This window comes from Rhinatrema bivittatum, chromosome 4, assembly GCF_901001135.1.
Source record: "Rhinatrema bivittatum chromosome 4, aRhiBiv1.1, whole genome shotgun sequence".
Lineage (NCBI taxonomy): Eukaryota > Metazoa > Chordata > Amphibia > Gymnophiona > Rhinatrematidae > Rhinatrema > Rhinatrema bivittatum.
Window position 1 is genome coordinate 252,675,076 of NC_042618.1, and position 23,736 is coordinate 252,698,811.

A 23,736-nucleotide genomic window follows, 5' to 3' on the forward strand; every position below is an offset into this window, starting at 1 on the left:
TAAACCTAATCAGTGAGCACAAGAGGCTGAATGTTTGGGGCAATAGCCTCACTAATTTTGGTAGCTGTGTGGATTATTACAAAAAACTGGGTAATAAAACAGGAGACCTGGGAGTTTGGATTAAGTATAGTTCTTGTAAGAATGAGAGAGGAAGATGTCCAGGCCTCAGATGGTTCTCTAATGGAATTGGAGAAGGCCAGCACTGTTTTTGGACATGCTTGGGACAAATATGCAGGTCAATGTTGGAAATGGGTTAAGAGATCAGTGAGATATGACTATGAGGAAGCACAGGTGTTCTGCTATGGGAATCTGAATGCTCATCTGTCAGAACAAAAATGGAGTCTTCTGGAATTCTAGATGGTTGTAATTGTATTTGGTTTTTAATCTATAACTGCACTGTAGGCTACTTGATGCAAATTGTATAGTTGTATTAGGTTATTTAGATGAGCTCCTGTGCAATCTGCTTTGTCCAAGTTTACTTGTAAAATGCAGACTATAAAAGTATAAATTACATGAAATTAAATCTACCCAAAGTGGCAGAAATAATTGGTGTATATCTGCCATCATGCATTATTACTAGGTGTCTTTTTCACTCTTCCAAACATCTACAAGATGTGCCATTTTTTATTATACAGATTAACAACATACGGGTCTCTTCACAAAACAGCTCAAGAAAAGACTCACCATATTTTAAAATGCACAAAATTATGCTTCCATGCCTTCAACACTCTAGCAGCCAGTTCAGAAATACAGCTACTTACTGGATTGTTACTGGCTTTCCCAGCGAGAATGGCCCTAGCTTTGACCTTGTTCATGTTAAAGCTTTTCTGGTAGGCATCATATATAAGTTTAGCGAGAGACTTAAGATCTGCCATTTCTGAATCTTCTACTTCTTCTTCACATGTTTGAACTTCTGCTTTTAATTTTGCCTTCTCAGATCGCGGCATTCGTCCAAAACGGATTGCTGAGGAAAGAATTAAACAATAAACATGCAGAAACACAAACCACTAGTAATTCCACAAGCAGAATTATCTTCTTTTTTTTTTAGGGGCATTCCATCAGTGCTGTGCCTGTCTGCATGAATTGAGAGGCCCTCTGAGGATGAATTTGGTGGAAATTTGTCAGGGGAGTCTCTTACCAAGGTTTAAATGCTCCTGCCAAATCTGTCTACAGAGAGGGCCCTCCCCTACCACAGATGTGCCAAGAGTGGGACCATCCCTGAAACTGCAGGAGTAGTCAGGAACCAGCACTTAAAAAAATGGAGGGCGATATTCAAACCGGCACCTAGCTGGAAAAGAGCTCTTTATCCGGCTAAGTAGTGCTGCTGAATATCCAGCTAAGGTCAGTGGGTGCCACTTAGCTGCAGAAGTCATTTATCCAGCTAAGTATTTAGCCGGATAAGTCAGGGGCAGGGAATGGACCGAACAGGAAGAGCTGAGTTAGCCAGACAACTTATCCGGCTAACTCTGGTTGGGCCACAGAGCTGTCCTAATGTTAGCCACATAAACTTATTCAGCCAAGTTTAAGATAGCTGGGTATATTCAGCAGTGCTGCTGTGCACCTGAATATTCAGCGTTAGTTAACCGGTTAAGCTTATCTGGCTAACTAGCAGAGCTACACAGTGGCTGAATATGGACCCCATCAAGACTAAAAAAATGCACCTTCGTTGTGCTATGCTAGAAGTGTACACTTTTCCAATTTGTTTCTATGCTTATTATTGTTTTAAAATACAAAAACGTTTATTGGTTTATTGTTCTTGTTTAATGTTCCTTGTAAAAAGCCCTGGTCGGACCTCACAGACCAGGGCAACTTATCGTTTCATGTAAACCGGATTGATTTGTATTGTATACAGGAATTCCGGTATATAAAAATTCAAAATAAATAAATAAAATAAATGGGGCATAAATGAAAAGCACTCCTTAAGTAAAGCAATGCATGGCATACCATGAAGAGATGTCGTACATATAGAAGTTAAAATTTACATTTTACCAATATATACCAATACTTATCAAAGATATTCTCTGAACTTTAGGTAAAAAGGAAGTCACTGGATTTAGAAATGATCATCATGTGGAGGTTTAAAGGATTCCATTTAAATGTATGCACACATTTTAAAGCATTTCTTAAAGTGCCTGTGACTAAGAATTGTGGAGCCTGGAATTTGTTTAGCCACTCCCGTGTCAGGAATCCTGTCTAAGTAAGAATGATTGACAGTGGCAGTTTTGTGGCAGTTTATTCCTTTAAGAGATTAGCAGGCCACAAGACAAAAGCCCTGGGTTCTTATCCAACCAGACCATTTACTGGAAAATGGCCCTGGAGTTCATTATTAGTTTTATCTACTAAATATTACATTAAATACAATAATTTTGGGAGAAAGACCACAGAAGGAAAAGAGGAAATTTCACAGTAGCAAGGCATATTGTGGAAAGAAAGGTTGGATGACAACATATGAGTTTGCATTCTGTCTATATCCCAAAGCAGGACAATGTAAGCTTGGTCTTTATTCTGCCATTTCCTCTTTTTTTTTTCATATTGTGGTGTTCCTCACAATGTTCCACTAAGGCAGCAGTTCTCAACCAGTGCGTCGCCACACTTCCCGGTCCCTCGCTGGCCCAGCTGCTCCCCCTGCCCCAGTGAAATGGAACTCTTCCTCCGCCCACGTTTAGAATGTTGATAGCCTGGGTGGAACGCGGCAGGAGAGCTGGAGTCAGCTGGAAGAGGAAGAGGAGTGCAGCGGACGCACGCACAAGAAGAAGAGACCATGTTAGGTAAAGCGCATGCAGCGTTGGCCCGAAGAAGAGCAGTGCTGGCCCGAAGAAGAGCAGCGCCGACCTGGAGCATAACGAGGAGCAAAGACAGCCCTCGCAGCGGATGGGACTCCTTTCTCGAGGCCGCGAGGGCTGGAAGAGGAAGAGACTATTGCTGCCGCTAGTTCAGTGGGGAAAAAGTGAAAGAGAGAGAGCGCATATGTGTGTAACTCTGTGATTGAGGGCCTATGTAATGGAGAGAGATCTTGAAATCCAATGTTTCCAAGTATGGAGAGCAGAGCATTTTTTAAATCCTTATTATTTTTAATTATTGGGTCTTTGTGTCTGCTGTTTTGAAATATTTTATTGGTGTCTAGAAATTTTTTATATGAGTTTTTAATTATTGGATATTTCATTCATCGGCTGTTTTATTTATTTATTTATTTTTATTTAAAGGTATTTATATACCGCTTTTTAAAATAAAATTTTATCAAAACGGTTTACAATAGTTTAAAATAAAATGAAAAATAAAATACAAGTTAAATTAAATAAAATACATAAATTTAGTTAAATAGCTAGGTAATTACTAGCTTAAAATAAAATTCTTAATTAAAAATGAAACAATAATAATAATAATAGAAGCGTGCCATGGTAAACAGAATAGGAGAGCAAAAAGTCGAGGGGGGGGGGGGAAGAAGTGGTGAGTTATCAGATAAATATATCCCAGAAAATGAAGGGAATGAAAAAAAAAAAAAAAAAAAAAGATTGAGTGAAAATTGAGGTAATATGTGTCAGGTGAGCAGAATTGAGGTAATATGAGTCAGATGGACGAGGTTGAGGAGGTGGGAACTTCAGATTTGTTGACAGTATACTTAGAGGAGTTATTAAATGCATGTTGAAAAAAGTAAGTTTTCAGAGCTTTTTTGAATTGGTAAGGGTTTGACATTAGACGGAGAGGGTTGGGTAAAGAGTTCCAAAGAGATGGTCCTGCAACTGAAAATGCTCTTTTTCTGGTTATGTCTAATCTGGCCTGTCGTGGGGATGGAATGTCTAGGAGATTTTGAGTGAGTGATCTTAGATGTCGGGTGGGTTTGTAGATACGAAGTAAGGTGCATAGCCAGGTGGAGGAAGAATTGTAGATTAAGCTGTGAATGATTGAGAGTATTTTGTACTTTATCCTGTATTTTATGGGTAGCCAGTGAAAAGATTGTAAAATAGGAGTTATATGATTGCGAGTAGGGGTACCAGATAATAAGCGAGCTGCACTATTTTGGACTAGTTGTAATGGGTGAATTGATGAATCGGGTAAACCTAGGTAGAGTGCATTACAATAGTCTAAACCAGAGAAGATAAGGGATTGAAGGACAGTTCTGAAATCACGATAGAAAAGAAGAGGGCAAAGTCGTTTCAAAAGTTGTAATTTGTAAAATGATTTCTTTGTTAGGGAGGAGATTTGTTGTTTCATGGATAGATCTGTATTTATAGTTACACCTAGATTTATGGCATGACAAGTTATTGGGATAGTTGAGCCGTTGAAAGTAAAGTGAGATGGAGGGCCTATGGAAGTATTTGAAATAGATGTTAAGTGTACTAATTCGGTTTTTGATGGGTTAAGTTTCAGACGGTTATGGGATAGCCAAGAGTTGATAGTAGATAGATAGAGTGAGACTAATGATAGAGTATCAAACCAGGAAGTTTTGTAGGGGACGAGAAATTGAATATCGTCTGCATAGATTTTGAAATAATAGGCTGAATTTTTAACCCCCCTCACACGTAAAATATGGGGTTATGCATGCCATGCATTTTAGAAGGGGCCAGGCCAAACGCGAAACCTCCGTTACGTGCACAAGAGCCAGGCCTCACAAAAGGGCAATGAGGGGCAGAGCTGAAGGCGGCCGGTAGAGCAGCTGTTTGCCGCTATGCCGGGGATCGCATGCCGGGGATCGCATGCCGGCGCGCACAATTTACACAGCTCCTTAATTGGAGCGGACTGGAAGGGAACTGGGGAAGGCTGCGATGTGTCGCTATGTGAAAGCTGCATTATTTCACCCCCCTTGCGCGCGCTGCCCTGGATTTTATAACATGCGCGTCCATGTGCGCACGTAAGTTTAAAAACCTACCCCAATCTGTTTTTTTTATTAGTATGGTTTTACTGCTATTGATTTTATATTTTTGCTAATTTTATGAGGACTTGCGATTTCTCTTTTTCCTTTGTTGCACTGCATACAGAGACTTTGGCTTGTTGCGGTTTCCAATACAGTTTTCATCTGCATGTTTCTTGTTATGCTTTATGGTCTCTTTATTCTTTGTTAGGTTAGGGTCTGCACATGTGATTAAGGCGAGGTATGCTGCTGCATGTGGTTTCTAGGTAGGGCTCTGTAGCAGCCTGGCTTGTTCCATTTTCCTAATAGAAGTATTGGAGTTTTAAGGCCTGGTGTAAAATTTTCAGTGTTGCCTTTTCTTAGGTAAGGTGGATACTGTTTGAGTGCTGGAAGTTGGTGCTGTTCTGGTATGGGAGGTTTACTATTTATATAATTTATGTTTAGAGAGAGTACTCTTATTTTTCCCTTGTGTCATTCTTAACAATAAAAGTAATATGGGGCCTTTTTTTTTTTTTTTTTTAATTTCTGCTGTAGATTGTAATTAGCAGTGTGTTACACATGTGATAACCAACTGTTAAATGTGTCCTGACCAAAAAGGGTTGAGAACCTCTGCACTAAGGAGGTATTTTTTACTTATGATTTTGTTATTAATATGCTTGTTTATTTTCTTGTTCTTATCTATTTTATTTACTCCAACCACGCATAAGTACGTTTGTTTTATATGTTTTATTTGGTTTAAAATTGTGAAATAAGATTTGTGTATGATTTTTATTATGTTTTTCTTGTTATGTTGCATTTTATTTTAGATTGTTTCTAACCTGTTTATTATACATTGCTTTGATTCTTAAATGGAAAAAAACACACGGTTTTATCAAGTAAAATTAACTAACTCCTAGATGCATCGTAGGACGGGGTCCCACTATCATGCCACTGAATATTGCTTGTAGCTTAGCCAGATAAGTCATAACCAGCTAACAGGTCGATACAGTAAGGCCGCGGTAAAAACAGTGCGGCAGTGTCAGGCGCACCCTTCCTCCCCGCACGCACAGTTCTCTTCACTAACTCCCCAATACTCTCTTCTAATCGCATGCAAATGCATGCCGCGGCTTTAAAGCATTAGGGAAAGGTTATGCCCGCGTAACCCATTTTACTGTATAGGCGCTTAATACAGCGCCTATACAGTAACCTGGGTGCGCTGGTACTTGTCATTTCAAATGTCATTTCAAATGGCATTTGGAATGACAGGCACCAGGAAGTGTAAAAAACACGAAAAGTCGGGAGAGGAGAAAAAGCAGAGCCGAGCCGAGCAAAGCGAAAGCGTGCAGCAAGCCGGCGAAATAGACCTGCGAGCAGAGGCAATAGCAGCGGTTCGGTAAGCCTGGCACCCTCCTTGATGTAGTACGTCCCGGATGCCCCCCCCTCCCCAGCGCGCCCGCCACTACCCCTTTCATCAGCTGCATCCACTGCGACCCGGCAGTCCCGTGAGGCCCTGCGAGCAGAGGCAATAACAGCGGTTCGGTAAGCCTGGCACCCTCCTTGATGTAGTACGTCCCGGATGCCCCCCTCTCCCCAGCGCGCCCGCCACTACCCCTTTCATCAGCTGCATCCACTGCGACCCGGCAGTCCCGTGACGCCCTGCGAGCAGAGGCAATAGCAGCGGTTCGGTAAGCCTGGCACCCTCCTTGATGTAGTACGTCCCGGATGCCCCCCCCTCCCCAGCGCGCCCGCCACTACCCCCTTTCATCAGCTGCATCCACTGCGACCCGGCAGTCCCGTGAGGCCTACAAAAAAAAAAAAAAATCCCCGGCTCCCGCGCCCCCGCACTGGCCCGCCGACTCTGTCTAGATCCCAAAAGTAAGTCGCAAAAGTAACTTACTTTTCTGAAGCCATCACGATCGTAGCTCAAGACGAAGATGGCCGCCTGCACGGGGGAAAGCGTGCAATTGGCCGCTGAAGACGTGACGTCACATCTCGTGACGCCAAACGTCATGACGTCACGTCTTCAGCTGCCAATTGCACGCTTTCCCCGTGCAGGCGGCCATCTTCGTCTTCGTCCGGAGGAGCTAAGATCGTGTTCCTGATGGCTTCAGAAAAGTAAGTTACTTTTGCGACTTACTTTTGGGATCTTGACAGATCCCAAAAGTAAGTCGCTTTTGGAAAAAAACAAAATTGTCGCTTTAAGGCTGGAGAAATTATTTTATGCATTGTGTGATGTCGCTTTTTGAAAAAAAAAATTGATTTTGGTTTTTTTTGCTTTTCGCCGCCGCCTACCCGCCCGATCGGGAGGAGGGGGTTAGAGTCGGCGGGCCAGTGCGGGGGCGCGGGAGCCGGGGATTTTTTTTTTTTGTAGGCCTCACGGGACTGCCGGGTCGCAGTGGTAGCATGGCGGTGTGAGGGGGGCGAAAGGGTATATACCCATGAACGGATTTGAGTGGGAGCGCTCTGTGAAGCGGGACATGCCCGTGAGGGGCATAATGGGTGGATGCAGCTGATGAAAAGGGTAGTGGCGGGCGCGCTGGGGAGGGGGGGGGCATCCGGGACGTACTACATCAAGGAGGGTGCCAGGCTTATTGTTTTATTGTGTTTGAGTATCTTAAGCGGTGTCGATGGATTTGTTACTAGACTCACAGTCCTAACTCCTTCTAGGGGGAGGCGGTAAAGTAGCACGTTAAGGCCGCGGGAAAACAGCGGGTTACTGAGGAGATAGTATCAGCGCCCGTTACAGTATCGGAGGGGAATAGCTAATTCCTTCATTATACAGCTTTTTCGTTCATTTACATGCTGGGTGCGGAAAGGGTTATGTGTCTATTTTACAAAGCGCTAAGGACGCGTGAAACTGGAGACTGTATCGCTGGATGGCCTTACTCGTCTGTATTGTGCGCTCCGAGCATGTTACAGACGGGCAATCTTCGACCGGACGATACTGTATCGAGCTGTTAGTTACTTAAATGGCCAGTGCTGAATATTGAACCTATAGAGTAATAAGCTACTATGTATATCTAGGAAATCAAGTTGGACTTCCAGCTCACTTAATGCAGCCATTTTGTCATTTCAAATTCCTGTACTTTTTGCTCTAAGCTTTAGGATATAATAGTGTGATGTCAACTTTTTTTTTTCAGGCAAGATTTTTTTTTTCTTGCACTCTGTACCAACAGTATTTAGAACTAGTAATCAACTGCCAAATATCTCCACCACCCATGGCCACAACAGTCACTACTCTTATTCTACATTACCCATTGTAAGGTTGCTCTGTCCCCAGCAGTGGGTACATGTTTGTGTCTCTATATACAAAACTTAATGGAAACACCTTTTTGTAACCCACAATAAAACCTGTGAGTCTTGCCTTTAAGGGAGCTTGCCCTTAAGAGAAGTTCCCTTCATCCTTTGCTTTCTCTCATTTGGGAGGGGGTCTGTATGCCCTCTCAATTTAGCTTGAGTCTTCTTAAGTGCCTTATTGGCTCAAGGGACTGCCTTTCATGTTCCCCCCTGTGTCACATGGATCCTAGGCTAGCTACCATTGGATCTCGTCCTCTAGCCTCAGCTTGTGGGGACGTTTCCTGTAAATCACTCTCTAAGACCGTTAGTCAGTCTCAACTGTGCTGCCTCAAAGCTAGAGGTGCCTGCAACCTCTGTGATACAATTAGAGGTAGATTTTAAAAACATACGCGCGCGTGAACAAAAGTACGCTGGATTTTAGCGTAGCCGCGCATATCTTATAAAATCCGGGGTCGGTGCGTGCAAGGGGGTGCACATTTGTGCAACTTGCGTGTGCCGAGCCCTGCGCACGCTGCCCGTTCCCTCCGAGGCCGCTCCAAAATCAGAGCGGCCTCGGAGGGAACTTTCTTTCTACCCCCCCGCACCTTCCCTTCCCTTCCCCTACCATAAAAACAGGCTTTTTCAAATTGCACATCCTAAAGAAACTTAAACCCCTGCTATATACCCAAGACCTCCGCACAGTCCTACAGGCAACTATCTTAACTAAACTGGACTATTGCAATTCCTTATTTCTGGGCCTCCCTCTCTCTACTATCAAACCCCTCCAACTATTACAGAATGCCATGGCCAGAATTCTCACAAACACACGTAAATCTGATCACATTACCCCTATCCTAAAAGACCTCCACTGGTTACCTATAGCCTCCCGCATAAAATGCAAAACACTCACCAATCTCCACAATCTATTGTACAATCAAAATCACACTTGGCTCAAGAATGCACCACTTTTCCGATCATCAACCCGCCCCTCCAGATCCAACCTTGCTGGAACTCTATACACCCCCTCCCTAAAAACTGCTCACCACACCTCAACCAGAGAAAAGGCTTTCTCCATTGCCGGCCCTTCCCTATGGAACACCCTGCCCACGGCCCTCCGCCTAGAACCTAACCTTTCTAAATTTAAAAAAGGGCTCAAAACCTGGCTCTTCACATTAGCGTATCCAGATGTTGACCAAACTTAGCTTGCACTCTAACCCCTCAGCCCTCTCACCATCCCTTCCTCCTATCTGCCTCTCCTCTTTCTCCCCTTTTCTTCCCCCCCCAAGCAAAGTCTCCAAAATACAGTGTTTCTTCCCCCTAGCAAAGACTACTAAATACTGTGTTATTAGTTCCCCTCCTCCACCCTTAGCTTACCCTTCCCTCTCCCTCCTCCCTCCCCCCTTCTATCCCTTTCACTTACATCAATGGTCTGGTACCTACCAGCCCACCTGCACATAAATTGTCTATTGTTAATTTATATTTTTTTCAAATATCCACCTGTACATATTTATTGTTAATTTATATTTCAAATGTTCCTATAAAATCTCTCTTTCTCTATCCTTCCTACTGCTGTTCTCTCTCCTTCATTGCTGCTCCCCCTTCCCCTTCCCTGTTTATTGTATTTCACTCTCTTGTTAATCTGTTACAATGTAAACCGGCATGATGTTCCGACGAATGTCGGTATATAAAAAAATCAACAAATAAATAAATATACATTTGTAAGCAACAATTGTAAGTAATGGAAAATTATCTGTGCAATAAATAATTTCAAACTTAAAAGATCTTTGACTGAAGACTGATTGGGAAGGAAAGTTATCTGTCTGGAAGAGGGAAACCCAGGTGTTTCTTACTGAGCCAGCACAAAAGTATCAGAAAAATTGTCATTTATTAAAGGGCAACTCAAATTATTTTAATGGACATAGCTATTTAAAGGAAATACCAGAATCTAATCAAAATGAAAAAAATAATATACCCATGACTGTGTCCTAATCAGTTAAGCAATAGATACAATAATTCAGTGTTTCCCAAAGCATATTTCTAGGACTTCTGAGGCTCTGTCTGTCCTCTTGGATGACACCAGTTCCATGCTTGGCTGCTGCAGAGGACTGAAGAACAGTTTTTATAAATTGTTTGCACTCTTGGTTTCAAGATGATTTTTTAGAAAACTCCTCTCAGTAAAAGACATGGGGAGGACAATACTGAAGAATGGATATTTGCAGAGGTTTTTGTGGTGGAGAGACAGGGAAGGAGAGAACCTCTTGGTCACTATGATTACGATGACACCCAATTCCAGAGCAAGGGACAAACTTTGTGGCCCTTGTGGCAGCAATGTGAGTGACCAGCGCCCCCCCCCCACCTCATAGCCCCCTTCAACTGAAGTACCATCAGAGTTTCTTACTGCAGTGCTTCCATTGTTCCATTCACTGTTTTCACAAGAGAAAAAAAAAGGCAGTGGGTCCCAGCCAGCCATGAAGCAACATATAGACTAGCCTCTTTTTTCTCTCTTGAAACAATGTCTGCACAATAGTACATCTAAATTCCAACTTAAATTTTCTAAAGCTATATAGAATGAAGGTATTAGGAATGAGTGTCATTTGTCCACTGCATTTCTTCTAGTTACTGTGAACTAGATTATTACTGAAAAGTGCTGTTATTCCAGAACTTTGCTTCATCAAGACAATTTAGGGATTAAAAGCTTTATGTGTGAAAGGAGTTTCATCCATTGCTGATATCTTCATTTTGTACTTGTTTCAGAAGATACAGGTCATGCTAGTATACCTCACTGATCAGGCATGAACACAAGGACAAAAAGGTGGGTTACAGGCAGTCTCTAAGGCCATTTGGGGCAGTTCTCACCTCTTGCTAGCAGGGGGTTTCAGTGGGTCCCTGGGAATCTATGGAGTGGTTCCAGCTCTATAGCCCACACTTAGGGGTGAATTTTAAAAGCATTGCTTTTGCTAAAAGACCCATATACAAGAGTATCTGGGCCATGCATGAGCAACATGTATTTTAGTTCAAATCTGTTTATTTTGTTGCATAACACACAACACAATTTACTCTACAACAGCATGTAGGGGTGTGGTGTACTTCATACTCTCTCACTTCAATAGTTTCCATAACACAATAGAACAGAAATGCAATAACTCCACCTTCTCTCCCTTCCACCCCCAGAGAAGAGAATGTCTAAGACAGGCAGAGTATTAACAGTATTACAATGTTAAGTGTTATTTAGTGTACCTTGTTTATTTTATTTAAAAATATTTATGTTTCACCCATAGTGACACAATCATGAAAGGTGAACTATAGCAATTAAAACATCAAAAACAGACAATCATAAAATAAAATTCATAAAATCACAATTAACAAAACAAACCATACTATTAGCTTGTGATAAAAAAGCCTCACAGAACAGAATACTTTTAATGTTTTTCCTAAAAGACTTAAAATCTTGTATAATTGTTCACAATTAAATACTGTGCCCTATGGCACCAGTGTGTGAAGGCCATTCCATCACACACTGGTGGTGTACTGTGAGGCGTAACTGCAATAATGTGGGTATATCTGGGACCAGCCACTTGCGCAAAATGGCCTTTTTTGAGCATCTTCCTTCCCCACAGGTTGGGAAACTTGTCCTTAAAAAGAATTGGCAATAGCCCCTCACAGTGAAAAATAATTGGGCCTCCAGCGGAATGCAGATCTCTGTGAGATCCTTAATGTACCTTTGCACTTTCTCCCAAAATGATTGAATAAAAGGACATGACCAAAACAAATGTCCCAAGATGCTCTCCTTCTGTTGACATTTAGGACAACTGACTGGCACAATTTCCAGTAGCATGATTGTGGTGGAGAGATATAAAACCGCATTAGGAACTTAAAATAGGTTTCTCTCAGCTCAGCATTTGAAGAAAAAGAGCAAGTCCTAGAGAAAAGTTTTAAATATTGGACTAAGGTAAAGTCTAAATCCAATTCTCGTTTGCAGCCTCCCAACACTCTGGCATAATTAGGAAGTGGATCTCTATGAACAAGGAACTTATACTAAAAGGATACAGTATGGTGGGGTCGGGTCCTCTAAATCAGAGGTGGGAAAACTTTTTTTTTTTTTTTTTAAAGAGAACATAAGATATGCCATACTGGGTCAAACCAAGGGTCCTGTCTTCAATCCAGGTTACAAGTACCTGGCAAGTAGCCAAACATTAAATAGATCCCATTTTTATTTATTTATTTTAAAATACTTATATACCGCACCCTCCAAAGTTCAGGGCGATTTACAATAAAAACATACATAAAGTTAAAAATAAGACAAATGCAATAAGAGCATAATATAAAACAAGCATAGTTAAAATAGCAAAAGAAAATAAATACAAATTAATCTTTAAACATAAGGAAGCAGAATGAAAGGTGAAACTGAGAAAAGAAGTGGAGAATGTGGAGAGGAAGTAAAGGAATGTCTGAGTTGAAAGAAATGTTATTCTGGGAAGGCACATTTGAATAGGTGAGTTTTTAGTGCCTTTTTGAATTCCTTGGAGTTGGCTAAAAGACGGATCTGTGCAGGGAAGGAATTCCAAATGATGGAACCTGCTACGGAAAAAGATCGTTCACGGGTGGTTGTTAATCTAATGGATTTTGGAGAGGGTATCTGTAGGAGCATTTGGTTCTGGGACCGTAAGACCCGAGTGGGAGAATATACATGCAAAGTGGAAGATAAATAAATAAATAAATAACAAAAATTGCTGTTTATTTGAAGAGTTTTATATACCGTTATTCGGAAAGCCATCATAACGGTTTACAAAGTGGACAATTTTAGCATGGAAGTTTTGAGGCATCATAACATAGTTAACAATTACAGTAAAAAGCATAACATAATATATAATATGTAATATAATATAACAAGTCTCTGAAGCAATATAGAGTTGGATGATGAGTGATGTATGTAAGGTTGAAGATTATAGTTGTGAGCTCATTTGAGAGTTGGTATGAGCAGATGATTGGGGGTCAGTGAAGAATTTACGAAACAGTAAAGTTTTTAGGTCTTTTTTGAAGGTTTTTAAGTTGTGCTGAGTTCTCAGGTCTTCAGGTAGATTGTTCCAAAGATTGGGGGAGGCGATGGAGAAGGCTCTCTCTCTTGTTGTTGTTAGATGAGCATCTTTGATAGTGGCGATGGATAAGTAGTTTGAGTTATTGGAGCGTAGGTTTCTTGGGGAGTTTTGAAGAGTTATGTTAAGGGTGTTTAGTCCTTGGTGCTCATTGTTAAGAATTTTGTGGATAATAGTCATGGATTTGTATGCGATTCGTGCAGTAATAGGGAGCCAGGGAAGAGAGGACAAGATGGGCATAATATGATCATTTCTTTTTGATCCAGTTAGGACTCTAGCAGCGGAGTTTTGAAGTATTTGTAGAGATTTGATGGATGAGTAGGGTATACCTATCAGTAGGGAGTTACAATAGTCGAAGGTGGAGAAAATAAGTAATTGAAGGACGGTTCTGAAATCATCGGTGTTGAGAAATGGTTTCAAATGCCTTAGGGTTAGGAGTCTGTGGTATCCTTCTTTGGTTTTATTGGATATGTGGTTCTTAAACGACAGATCTTTGTCAATGATAATACCAAGGTTCCTGGTGTGGGATGTAGGCATAATAGAAGTCATCTGTTTGTCTGGAATTATCAGGGGTGGAGGAACTGGATTCTGATTTTAGTCCATCAGAATAATTTTGGTTTTGTCAAAATTGATTATTAATTTCAGGGAATTTAGAAGATGTTTGATTGAAATTAGTAGATCAGAGGTTTTTCTGTAGGTGTCTTCAATTGATTTTTTTTATGGGGATCAGAAGCTGTATGTCATCCGCATATAGGTAGTGTGTTATTTTGTTTTTTTGGAGAAGTTGGCAGATGGGGAGAAGGTATATGTTGAAAAGGGTGGCGTTTATAGTGAATACGCCAGATGATGAGTATCCAGTGAAGAGTTTGTAATATGGGAGTGAAATGATCAGAGAATTTAGAACCGGATAATAGACGAGCAGCAGAGTTTTGAATCAACTGTAATGGACTTAAATATGAAATTGGGAGACCGGTATAGAGGGAAATACAGTAATCAAGACTAGCTAGGACAAGAGATTGAAGGATGGTGTGAAAGGCATGTTCAAGCAACGGTTTAATGTGCTTTAGGAGACAGATCTTGTAGAAAGAGGATTTGACTACTTTTTGGATGATGGGAGATTGCATATTGATTTCAGGGTCAAAATATACACCAAGATTACAAGCTTTGTTGGTAATATTGATATTGATGTTGTCAACAGCAATGTAAGTGGGAATATGGGTAAATGAAGGATTTCCTAAGATCATGATTTATGTTTTGGAAAAGATTTAGGATAAGTTTATGGTAAAATAACCAGGTTTTGATGTATGATAAACACATAGGACTGGATTTTAAAAGGGTTACGCGCGCCAGGGATATTTTAAAAGGACCCAGTGACACGTGTAAAGCCCTGGGGCTTACAAAAAGGGGCGGTCCGGGGCAGGGCGGAGGCAGGGTCAGAGATCGCGTGCTGGCAGTTGGCTGGCGCGTGCAACTTACTTCAGCCCCAGGGCAACTTCACCTCTGGCCACTGACATGCAGGTCGAAGTCATCAACAAAGGTCTGTGATGTCAAGCCAATGTTGACATCAAAAGGTACTGATTGGCTGGATTTAATGAGGCAAACTGAGGAGGGCCAGAAAAAAAACCTGTCGTCATACTGGGTTTGGCCCACAGGTCGTAGTTTGCCCTTCCCTGCTCTAAATCAAAAAGATCTCCAAGTAACTCCCTATTGATATGTTTAAACTCTGCTGTATCAAGGGATTGCACACTATGACGGTACTTGTAATAGGGGCATATGGGCACCCATGTGTGTGTGTTCGTCAGCCTGCACCCAGGGATGCAACCTTTTTATAATATACACACATATATGCACACATTATAAAACACATGCGCGCGATTTTAAATAGATGCAAGTCTCTACGTGCAAATGCTGCTTCTAATCACATAAATGGAGTCATTTTAAAAGCCACGCACACTGACGCCATTGGTCGTTTTCCAGTTTGTTCCCAGTTTATCCATTTAGGACTTCAAAACCTCCCTAGTTTAATAGCCTTCCTTCCCCCTTGTTAGCCCCTACCTTTAAAAGCCCAGTGTTACCCAGGTAGAGAGTCCATCAAGCTAGGTTGAGAGAACATTGCACAAATCTCCTCTTTGGGTGAGTTTCCTCACTCCGATGGTCATCAAATCTTCACAAGAGAGCACTGTTCTGTTTGTCCGTCTCACTTTGAATGTCAAAGTGGCCCCTAACCCCTACACTAATACCTAAACCTCACCTCGAGTTACTAGGTGGGCCTCCCATAGAGATATAAATACCTATCTAGTGTGAGGGCATTATGGCTAGTCTCTCTCTCTCTCTCCCCCCCAGTGGCCCTGATAGCTAGGCTGGCTCACATTTTGATAAATCCAGGCCAAAGATCCTTATTAGAATCCACCACCCCACACAGCAATACATTTTAATCCCTTTCAGGACGTGAAAAGTTTTCGGTGTTGTCTGTATTACATCTTCTATATTTCTACGGACGTATATATTCGGGGAAGAATGCACAATACATTAGGCTCACTGATGAATATATTCAGGGTGGACCGGAAAGGGATTAAATGCCACAAATTTCATGTATATATATATGCAGGCCCAAGTAAAAAAAAAAAAAAAAAGGGGGGGGGGGGGGGGGATGTGAGCTAGGATGTTTTTAGGAGTGTTCCAGGATGGGCCCAACAGTTATGCGTATAAATCGGTAATTTAAATCTGGTGGCTGCAATGCACGGTGGTTTGCTAGCCATGTATATTTACTGCTGTTCATGATGAAGTGTAAGTCTGCAGAAATCGCTTTTTAGGCCTAACATGACAGGGTGAGGAGTTCAGATCAACTGGGGGGCATGAGGGCTGAAGAACCAGAAGGTTCTGGATGACCTCAAGATAGACTGGGCAAACTGGTGGACTAATTGGTAAAACTGGGAATGTTCTTCATGTGAGGGGACTGAGATGACTGCTGCTGGGTAAGAAAGGGAAAAGACAGAAGAGAATGCTAGGGAGAAAGAGGGGGATGATGGGCATTGTGAGCAGGGGGAAAGAGCAGGGCATACTGATGCTGGGCAGAAGGTGAGGGAAGCATGGAAGAGGGAGTAAGAGATGCACATGCTGTCCCAGAGCCACTGCCAAAGGAGGGAGTGCTATGCCAGTGCTGTCAGTAAGGTGGGGGGGAGGGGGATTGCCAATTTCAGTCTTCACACAGGGTGCCAGTTACCCTAGAGCCGGTCCTGATTCAAAGGCATTTATCAGGATAACTTGCGTTATCGGGAGACATGCAGAGTTTTGAATACTGTTAGCACTTCGATAAGTCATTACTATGACCATGCAGATTGCAAGTACCTTTGGCCTTAAATACTTCCTAAATACTAATCTCTTTGAGACTGCTTTTAAAAATAAAACCCTGGTTCTCTCAGACTGCTACCTCCTTGATTTTAACAATTTTCTTAGCAAACAAACCTCCTATAACCTGTTTGTTTTATCTGTGTGTTTTGACTAGATTGTAAGCTTCATAGAGCACGGTCTGCTTTGTATATGTGTCTGAACACTGCTGAATGTGCCTTGTAGATCTATATAAAAAGTAGCAGCAGTAAAGGGATTATTAAAAGCTTTTGGTTGGATGATCACGTTGCAGATATGCTGGCTCTTGAGAAGTTAATATTCTAGGCAGACTCTTCCATGAAGACAGACAACCTTGATGATGGCGGCTGTGTGAGCATTCTTTGGAAGACTGTTTTTATTAAATAAAAAGTTTCCATGTGTCACGTTTTACTTGTGAATTTTGATGTCTTGATGATGTTGGTTGCTAGATATAGACTGCAATAAAACTATTTTCTTAAGAGAAAAAGAAAGAACAAACAAATTCATGCTTTTTACACCGGTTATCTTTTATTTCCTGTCCCTTCTACTGCTGATAAGAAGAGTGATGAGAGGGCTCTTTGTCACAGTAGCACAAACAGGCCGATGCTATACTGTGGGCTGGCTGCAGTGCATGGTTTGACGTGCGTCCATAACCCCTGATGCAAAATTGAGCGTGTTCTCCTAATCGGCTGACAGCCACCTCTCCTGGGCGCCCACTGTCGAGGAGGCGCTAGGGACATGCAATTTCCTCTTGTGCCTCCATTTTACTGTGGCAGCCCATTTGCATTTTGCACTGGGCGTCCCAGAGAGGTGGATCGGCATGTTAACGTGCGCAGATATTGCATTGGCCTGAAAGAAAATTAAGTACAAGAGGCAGGCAAATGTCATTTGCTGCAGGCTGACATTCCATTTTGGAGTTTTAAAAACAAAACAGCCATTCTGAAAAAAAACCTGGAAGGGAAGATGCACATTAAAAACCGGTCAAAGCCACCTTCACCTACCATTGTGCGACATTCCAACCGAAAGGCACTTTTGGAAACGGCAGCACTGGCACTTATTCCGATTTTTTTTCTGAATTTTACATCTGCGCTCACATGCGTCATACACCAACTTCAATCGAATTGTTCTTCTGAAAAAGCCCTGCGGGAAAAGGTTTAGAACAGTATCAAGCAGCGTGCATAACCTCACTCCTGGTGGCTGGCCCCATTGTTTTAATTCAGATGCCCTCTCCTTCCCCCAGATATGTTCTGTGTGCATTTGTCTATTACTGTCTTTAGTAGATTGCAAATTTCAAGAAACAGTCTACTGTGTGGTCTGTAAAGGAGACATTATTTACTTGATAATTTCCTTTCCTCTAGTAAGGGCAGGTCAATCCCAATGAGTGGGTTATGCACCTCTGCCAGCAGATGGAGACAGAGCAAAAGCTGACATCATGGCTATATAGTCCCGCCCCGACATCAGCCTGCCAGTATTCTCTGGAAAAGCCAAATTGTGGACAAAACTGATTATTATACTTGAACATTATCATCAACAGTCAACCATACATGTTTCTCAATCAACAAGAACACCGACCTCAGCCAAAAGAAATAACGTATCTAGAAAACTAAGGGCTAGAGAAGCCACTTATCAGACTCCAAGTAGTGCAGGAATCATATTCTGCATAGCTTGCCTGAAGAAGGCTAACCACAAATTTAAAATTGGTAGCCGAGGGCAGGTCTGGGAGGGCAGGTCAATCCCAACAAGTGGGATGCACCAAAGCTAATCTCAAAAAAAAGGCGAGAGGCTGCCAGCGGTCCAATCAATACTGCTTGCGCAAACGCATCATCCTCCCTAGTCCTAACATCCAAGCAGTAATAGAAAAAGAAAGGTGTGCAAAGATGACCATGTTGCAGCTCGGCAAATTTAAGCAGGCGACAAATAAAGTTCTGCCCATGACACAGCCTGAGCCCTTGTGGAATGCGGTCTAATCTGTTTCAGCAAGGTAACCTCAGCAACCACATAGGCTGCCATAATGACCTCCTTAACCCAGCGGGCTATCATTACCTGCATCGCTGGAGCTCCCTGTTTACCTCCACCATGGAGCACAAACAGGCGATAAGTCTTCCGAACAGCTTTAGTCATACTGCTGCTACTACTACTATTACTATACTAAACATTTCTAAAGTGCTACATATCATCTCCAAGTACCGCAGTAAATGACGCCAAACATCCAAGGAACGCAAGAGACTGTACTCAGCTTCATCTCTATCCCTGTCCAAGGCAGGCAGAGAATGGACTGATTCAAATGAAACTCTGAAACCACTTTTGTCAAAAAAGGGCACAGTCCAAAGTTTAACCACACCCAGAGTCATTCAGAGAAAAGGCTCACAACAGGAAAGAGCCTGCAGCTCAGGGACCTGACGTGTCAAACAGATTGCTACCAGAAAAACTGTCTTTAAGTTAAGCAGCCACAAGGAAAGAGTACGCAGCAGTCAAAAATTTGGATCCACCAAGAACTCAAGGACAAAGTTAAGGTCCCACAGAGCCACCAGAAGCCGCAACGGTTGGGGGGGGGGGGGGGGGAAGTGGCGAAGACACTTAACTCCCCACAAGAAATGGGACATGTCCACATGAGAAGACAAAGGCCCTCCATGGACTCTCTCCCTGTAACAAGCCAGGGTGCAACTTGAACTTTCAAAGTGTTAAGAGCCAAACTCTTAAGAAAGCCAACCTGTAAAAATTCCAAGATCAAAGGAATATCCACCTTGAGCGGTTAAGTACCTCGCTTAGAATACCAGGCCTCAAAAGTTCCTCCAAACTCTAACACAGGCTAGAGAAGTAGAAAATTTCCAGGCCTGAAGTAGAGTGGAAATTACAGCAGGCAAATAACCCTGCTTCAACAAAAGAGCCTTTTTAATGGCCAAACTGTAAGACAGAATAGACTCAGATCCTCGTGTAGAATGGGTCCCTGATGTAACAGATCCATCCGAGATGGTAGCCTGAGATAACTGTCCACCAGAAGTCTCTGGAGATCGGTGTACCATGGCTTTCAAGCCCAATCTAGAGCCACTAAAAGGATGGTGTTGGTTTGACTTGCAACCTTCTGGACCAGTTTGCCTATCAGAGACCAGGGCTAAAAGATATACAGAAGTGCGCCTAATAGCTACTCCTGAATAAGGGTGTCGACGCCCATTGCTTTTGGGTCCCACCTGAAACTGAAGCATGGAACCTTTGCATTGTTGAAGGTCACCAGGTAGGCCCCAGTGGTTCAGCAGGAGCTGAAAGGCCTCATCTGCCAGCTCTCATTCTCTTGGGTCCAACTTTCTCCTGCTGAGGAAATCAGCTCTGATATTGGCCTTTCTGGTAACGTGAGATGCGGATATGCTTAGGAGATGCTGCTCCACCCACACCATGGAGTGCATTTATCTCTTCTGAAACCTATTGACTCTTGGATCCATCCTGATGATTGATGTAAGCCACCAGTCATCATGTTGTCAGACATTATCTAGACCACCCAAGCCTCTAGCCGCTCGCTGAACCGCCAGCACACCAACCGAACTGTTCATGCCTCCAGTCTGTTGAAGTTCCACTGCCGTTCTACCATATTCCAGCACCCTTGAACCACCAACCCCTGACAGTGAGCCCACCAACCCAGGAGGCTCACATCTGTCATGAGTACCAACCAATCTGGCATTGTCAGGGACATTCCTTTCCTGAGATGATTTGCATGTAGCCACCAGTCCAACTGGGATCACACCTCTAACAGAAGGAGCAGCCTCACCGTACAGCTCTGAGACTGCGGACTCCATCGGGAGAGCAATGTGTGCTGAAGAGGGTGCATATGTGCCCTTGCCTAGGGAACCATTTCTAATGCGGAAACTATCAACCCTAGGACCTGAAGATAAGACCACATGATAGGATGAACAGAGTTCCGCAGAGATCGAATCGCAGCATCAACATGTGGATCTGAGACTCCGGCAGACATACTCTGCCCTGCCTTGTATCAAATCAAACTCAGAGATACTCCAGGGTCTGAGACAGCTGCAAATTGCTCTTGGCTACATTCACCACCCAGTCTACTTCCTGTAGCAAGGAAACCACCCTGTGGGAAGCGCGAAGACTCTTCCACTGTCTTAGCTCAAATCAACTAATCGTCCAATAGCGGTGAACTAGAATGCCCTCATTGCGAAGGGCCACCATTACCACCACCATGACCTTGGAAAAGGTCCTGGGCGCCGTGGCTAGTCCGAAAGGAAAGGCCTGAGAGTAGCAATGATGATCCAGGATAGCAAATTGGAGGAGCCACTGATGTTTCTGCCAGATGGGAATATCCAGATATGCCTCCATCAGATCCAGAAATGTGAGGTTCTCCCCTGCTTGAACAGCCATTATGACAGAACACACCATTTCCTTCCTGAAATGCGTGACTCGTAGATGTTGGTTGATGCCCTTGAGATCCAGTATGGGCCGAAATGACCCTTCCTTCTTTGACATGACAAAATAAATGGAATAATAGCCTGTATTTTGCTTTGATTTGGGAATAGGAATCACTGCTTTCAGATTCAACAGCCATTGTAATGTTGCTTCCACTACTACCCTCTTGAGGGGAGTTGCATAGAGAGTCCATCAAGGCATCCAGAGGAATGAGAAGAAATTCTAGGGTATACGCGTCCTGAATCACTTTGAGAACCCACTGATTTGAAGTAATCTGGACCTGTGATAAAAATGGGATAGGCAACCACCTATTTCCTGAACAACAGGTGAACGTGCAAATCTTCATTGAGAATACAGAGGGGCTCCACCTCTGGAGCCTGCATCCTTGAGGTGCTTGGGGGCGTAAGGACTGAGACCTGCAGAAGAAACAGGATGTCTGGGAAGGACTTCCCTGTAAGACCAAAAATGCCAGTAGTGTCAAGAGCAGCCAGTCATCTGAAAAGACCAGGCAATGGGTTTCTTGTCCTCTGGCAAATCAAGGACAAGGAGCTCCTCTGGTGCCTGTGCATGCTAAATTACAGCCCATGTTGGCCAAGAAGGTGGCCCCTGGTTCTATCATAGGTCCAAGATCAGACCCAGCGCCACCAGATTCTTGACAAAGATGCAAGGTAGCCCAAGCTACCAAGGCGCAACAAGAAGCAATTTGCAAGTTCATCGTCACTGCCTCAAAGGCTTGCTTTAGGATAGTCTCAATCCTCCTAACCCGAGCGTCCTTCAGTGCTACATCTCTAGCGGGATGCTGATACGTTTCATGAAGGAACACACTAACGCATCCATCCTAGGGAAATGCAACTGCTCTCTGGTCTGTGGATCCAAGAGGTATAAACCTACGGTATTTCCATTAGGCAAACTGGGTGGTCATTTAGAACAAAAAAAACTTTGGAGGCCGCAAAATCCCGCCTTTACAAGGCCCAAAGGGGTGCTGTGCTAGAGCCATGACCAAAGGTAGGAGGGAATATTGTCCTGTAACTGCTACCAATAAATAAGATGGGGAAGGAGGTGCATGACTGAAATTTCGCCTAGGGCACCAAATACTCTTGCCCCTGCTCCAGCTACACTTGTAGTGTGAGAAGCACAAATCTGACAGCAGTTTGGAGGGGGGCAGGAGGGACAGCTATCCATAAACTAGTTGCAACTTCTATTCCTAGAACTGCTGGAAGCACAACAGGATGCTGTTTTTTTTTTAGTGTTTCCTTTTGGCTGAAATAAATTGGATGGTACCTTTTAGAGCATCTATATAAATAAAAATGTTAAATAGTTTGGACAAAATCGCTAATCTCAGAAACCAATGAACCGATTGCTTTCACATTTGGACACAACCTTCATCTCGCATACAGGAAGGTTCTTCTGTACGTACATTACAGATATGTCACACCTGTGACAGGTAAAATAGGTTTAAAGATTTTTTCGAGAAAACAGCGACATCTGCTGGACGTAAGCGCCATCTGTTACACCTTACACTAACACACGCTACACTAATCATTTCGCCAGTCCAGGTCCACGTTTCACTTCCATTTTAACACATTCACGCACTTTTTTCGCCGGAAGATAACTATTTCCTTTACAGATAAAATACACCCACCACCCTCCTCATGCCCCCCCACACACATGCCAAATTGATTTACTTCCCACAGCCTCCCAACACATACAAAACCACCCTCCTCACACCCCCACACACATGCCAAATTAATTTACTTCCCAGGCCCTCACAACACACACAAAACCTGACAGAAGTCCGGGAGGCTCCAGCGGGGGGCCAGGACCGGTCCGGGACACATCTCCTGCACTACAGCCGTCGGCTGCCAGCACTCAACATGGCGCCGACGGCCCTTTCCCTTACTATGCCACTCGGGGACACCAATGGCGGCAGTAGCGCACATGTTATAAAATCCGGGGTCAGTGAGCGCAAGGGGGTGCATACTTGTGCACCTTGTGTGCGCCGAGCCCTAGGGGAGCCCCGATGGCTTTCCCCGTTCCCTCCGAGGCCGCTCCGAACTTTCCTTCCGTCCCCCCCACCACCTTCCCCTCTCTTCCCCTACCTAACCTGCCCCCAGCTTTACCTAAAACCCCCCCTCACCTTTGTTTTACAAGTTGCGCCTGCCTCTGGGCAGGCGTAGGTTGCGCGTGCCGGCCGAGTGCCGGTGCGCGATCCCCCGGCCTAGCGGCCCCACGAAGGCCTCTGGCCATGCCCAGGTCCCGGACTACCCACGCCCCGGACTGCCCATGCCACGCCCCTTTTTTTAAGCCCTAGGATATACGTGCATCCCGGGGCTTGCGCGCGTCGCTGGGCCTAAACAAAATATGCATGGTACGTGTAACCCCCCTGCGCCCGTAAATCCAGCTGGATTTACACGTGTAGGGCTTTTAAAATCTGCCCCTAAGTGTCGGAAGGTTCTCAGTTCCACTGGTAGGTGGTATTCAGCCAAGGCAAAGTGAGGGAAGCCTGTCTCTACCACCAACCTCGCCCCCAGACTAACTTTATTGAGGCTTTTGGGGGATTCAGGTGGGATGGAGATCTCCTGGCCCACTACATATTTTAAATTGGGAGGATAGCATAGGAGGGAAATAAGGAGACCACTTGGCCCACTACTTATTTTGATCAAGAAGGGAAGTGGGGGAATAAGGGAAGCACTTGGCCTGCTATTTATTTGTTAGGGAGGAGTGGCAGACGAGGGGGTGTGAGACTAAGGGAGCCTTTCG

At 43.6% G+C, this 23,736-nt stretch overlaps 1 protein-coding gene across 8 annotated transcripts in view; it reads right to left on the reverse strand.

The window, feature by feature from the left end:
* Window positions 1-23,736, reverse strand: part of PPARA (peroxisome proliferator activated receptor alpha) — a 159,824-nt gene that overhangs the window by 48,512 nt on the left and 87,576 nt on the right. For all 8 annotated transcript variants that reach the window (XR_003856442.1, XR_003856444.1, XR_003856443.1 and 5 more), the window contains 2 exons: window positions 17,565-17,703; window positions 762-964 (listed from right to left, as the gene is read on the reverse strand). Coding sequence is in view for 5 of the 8 variants with exons in the window: in XM_029600047.1 (XP_029455907.1) it covers window positions 762-964; window positions 17,565-17,703 (342 nt within the window). In the remaining 3 variants the exon portion in view is untranslated. The remainder of the gene's footprint in view (window positions 1-761; window positions 965-17,564; window positions 17,704-23,736) is intronic.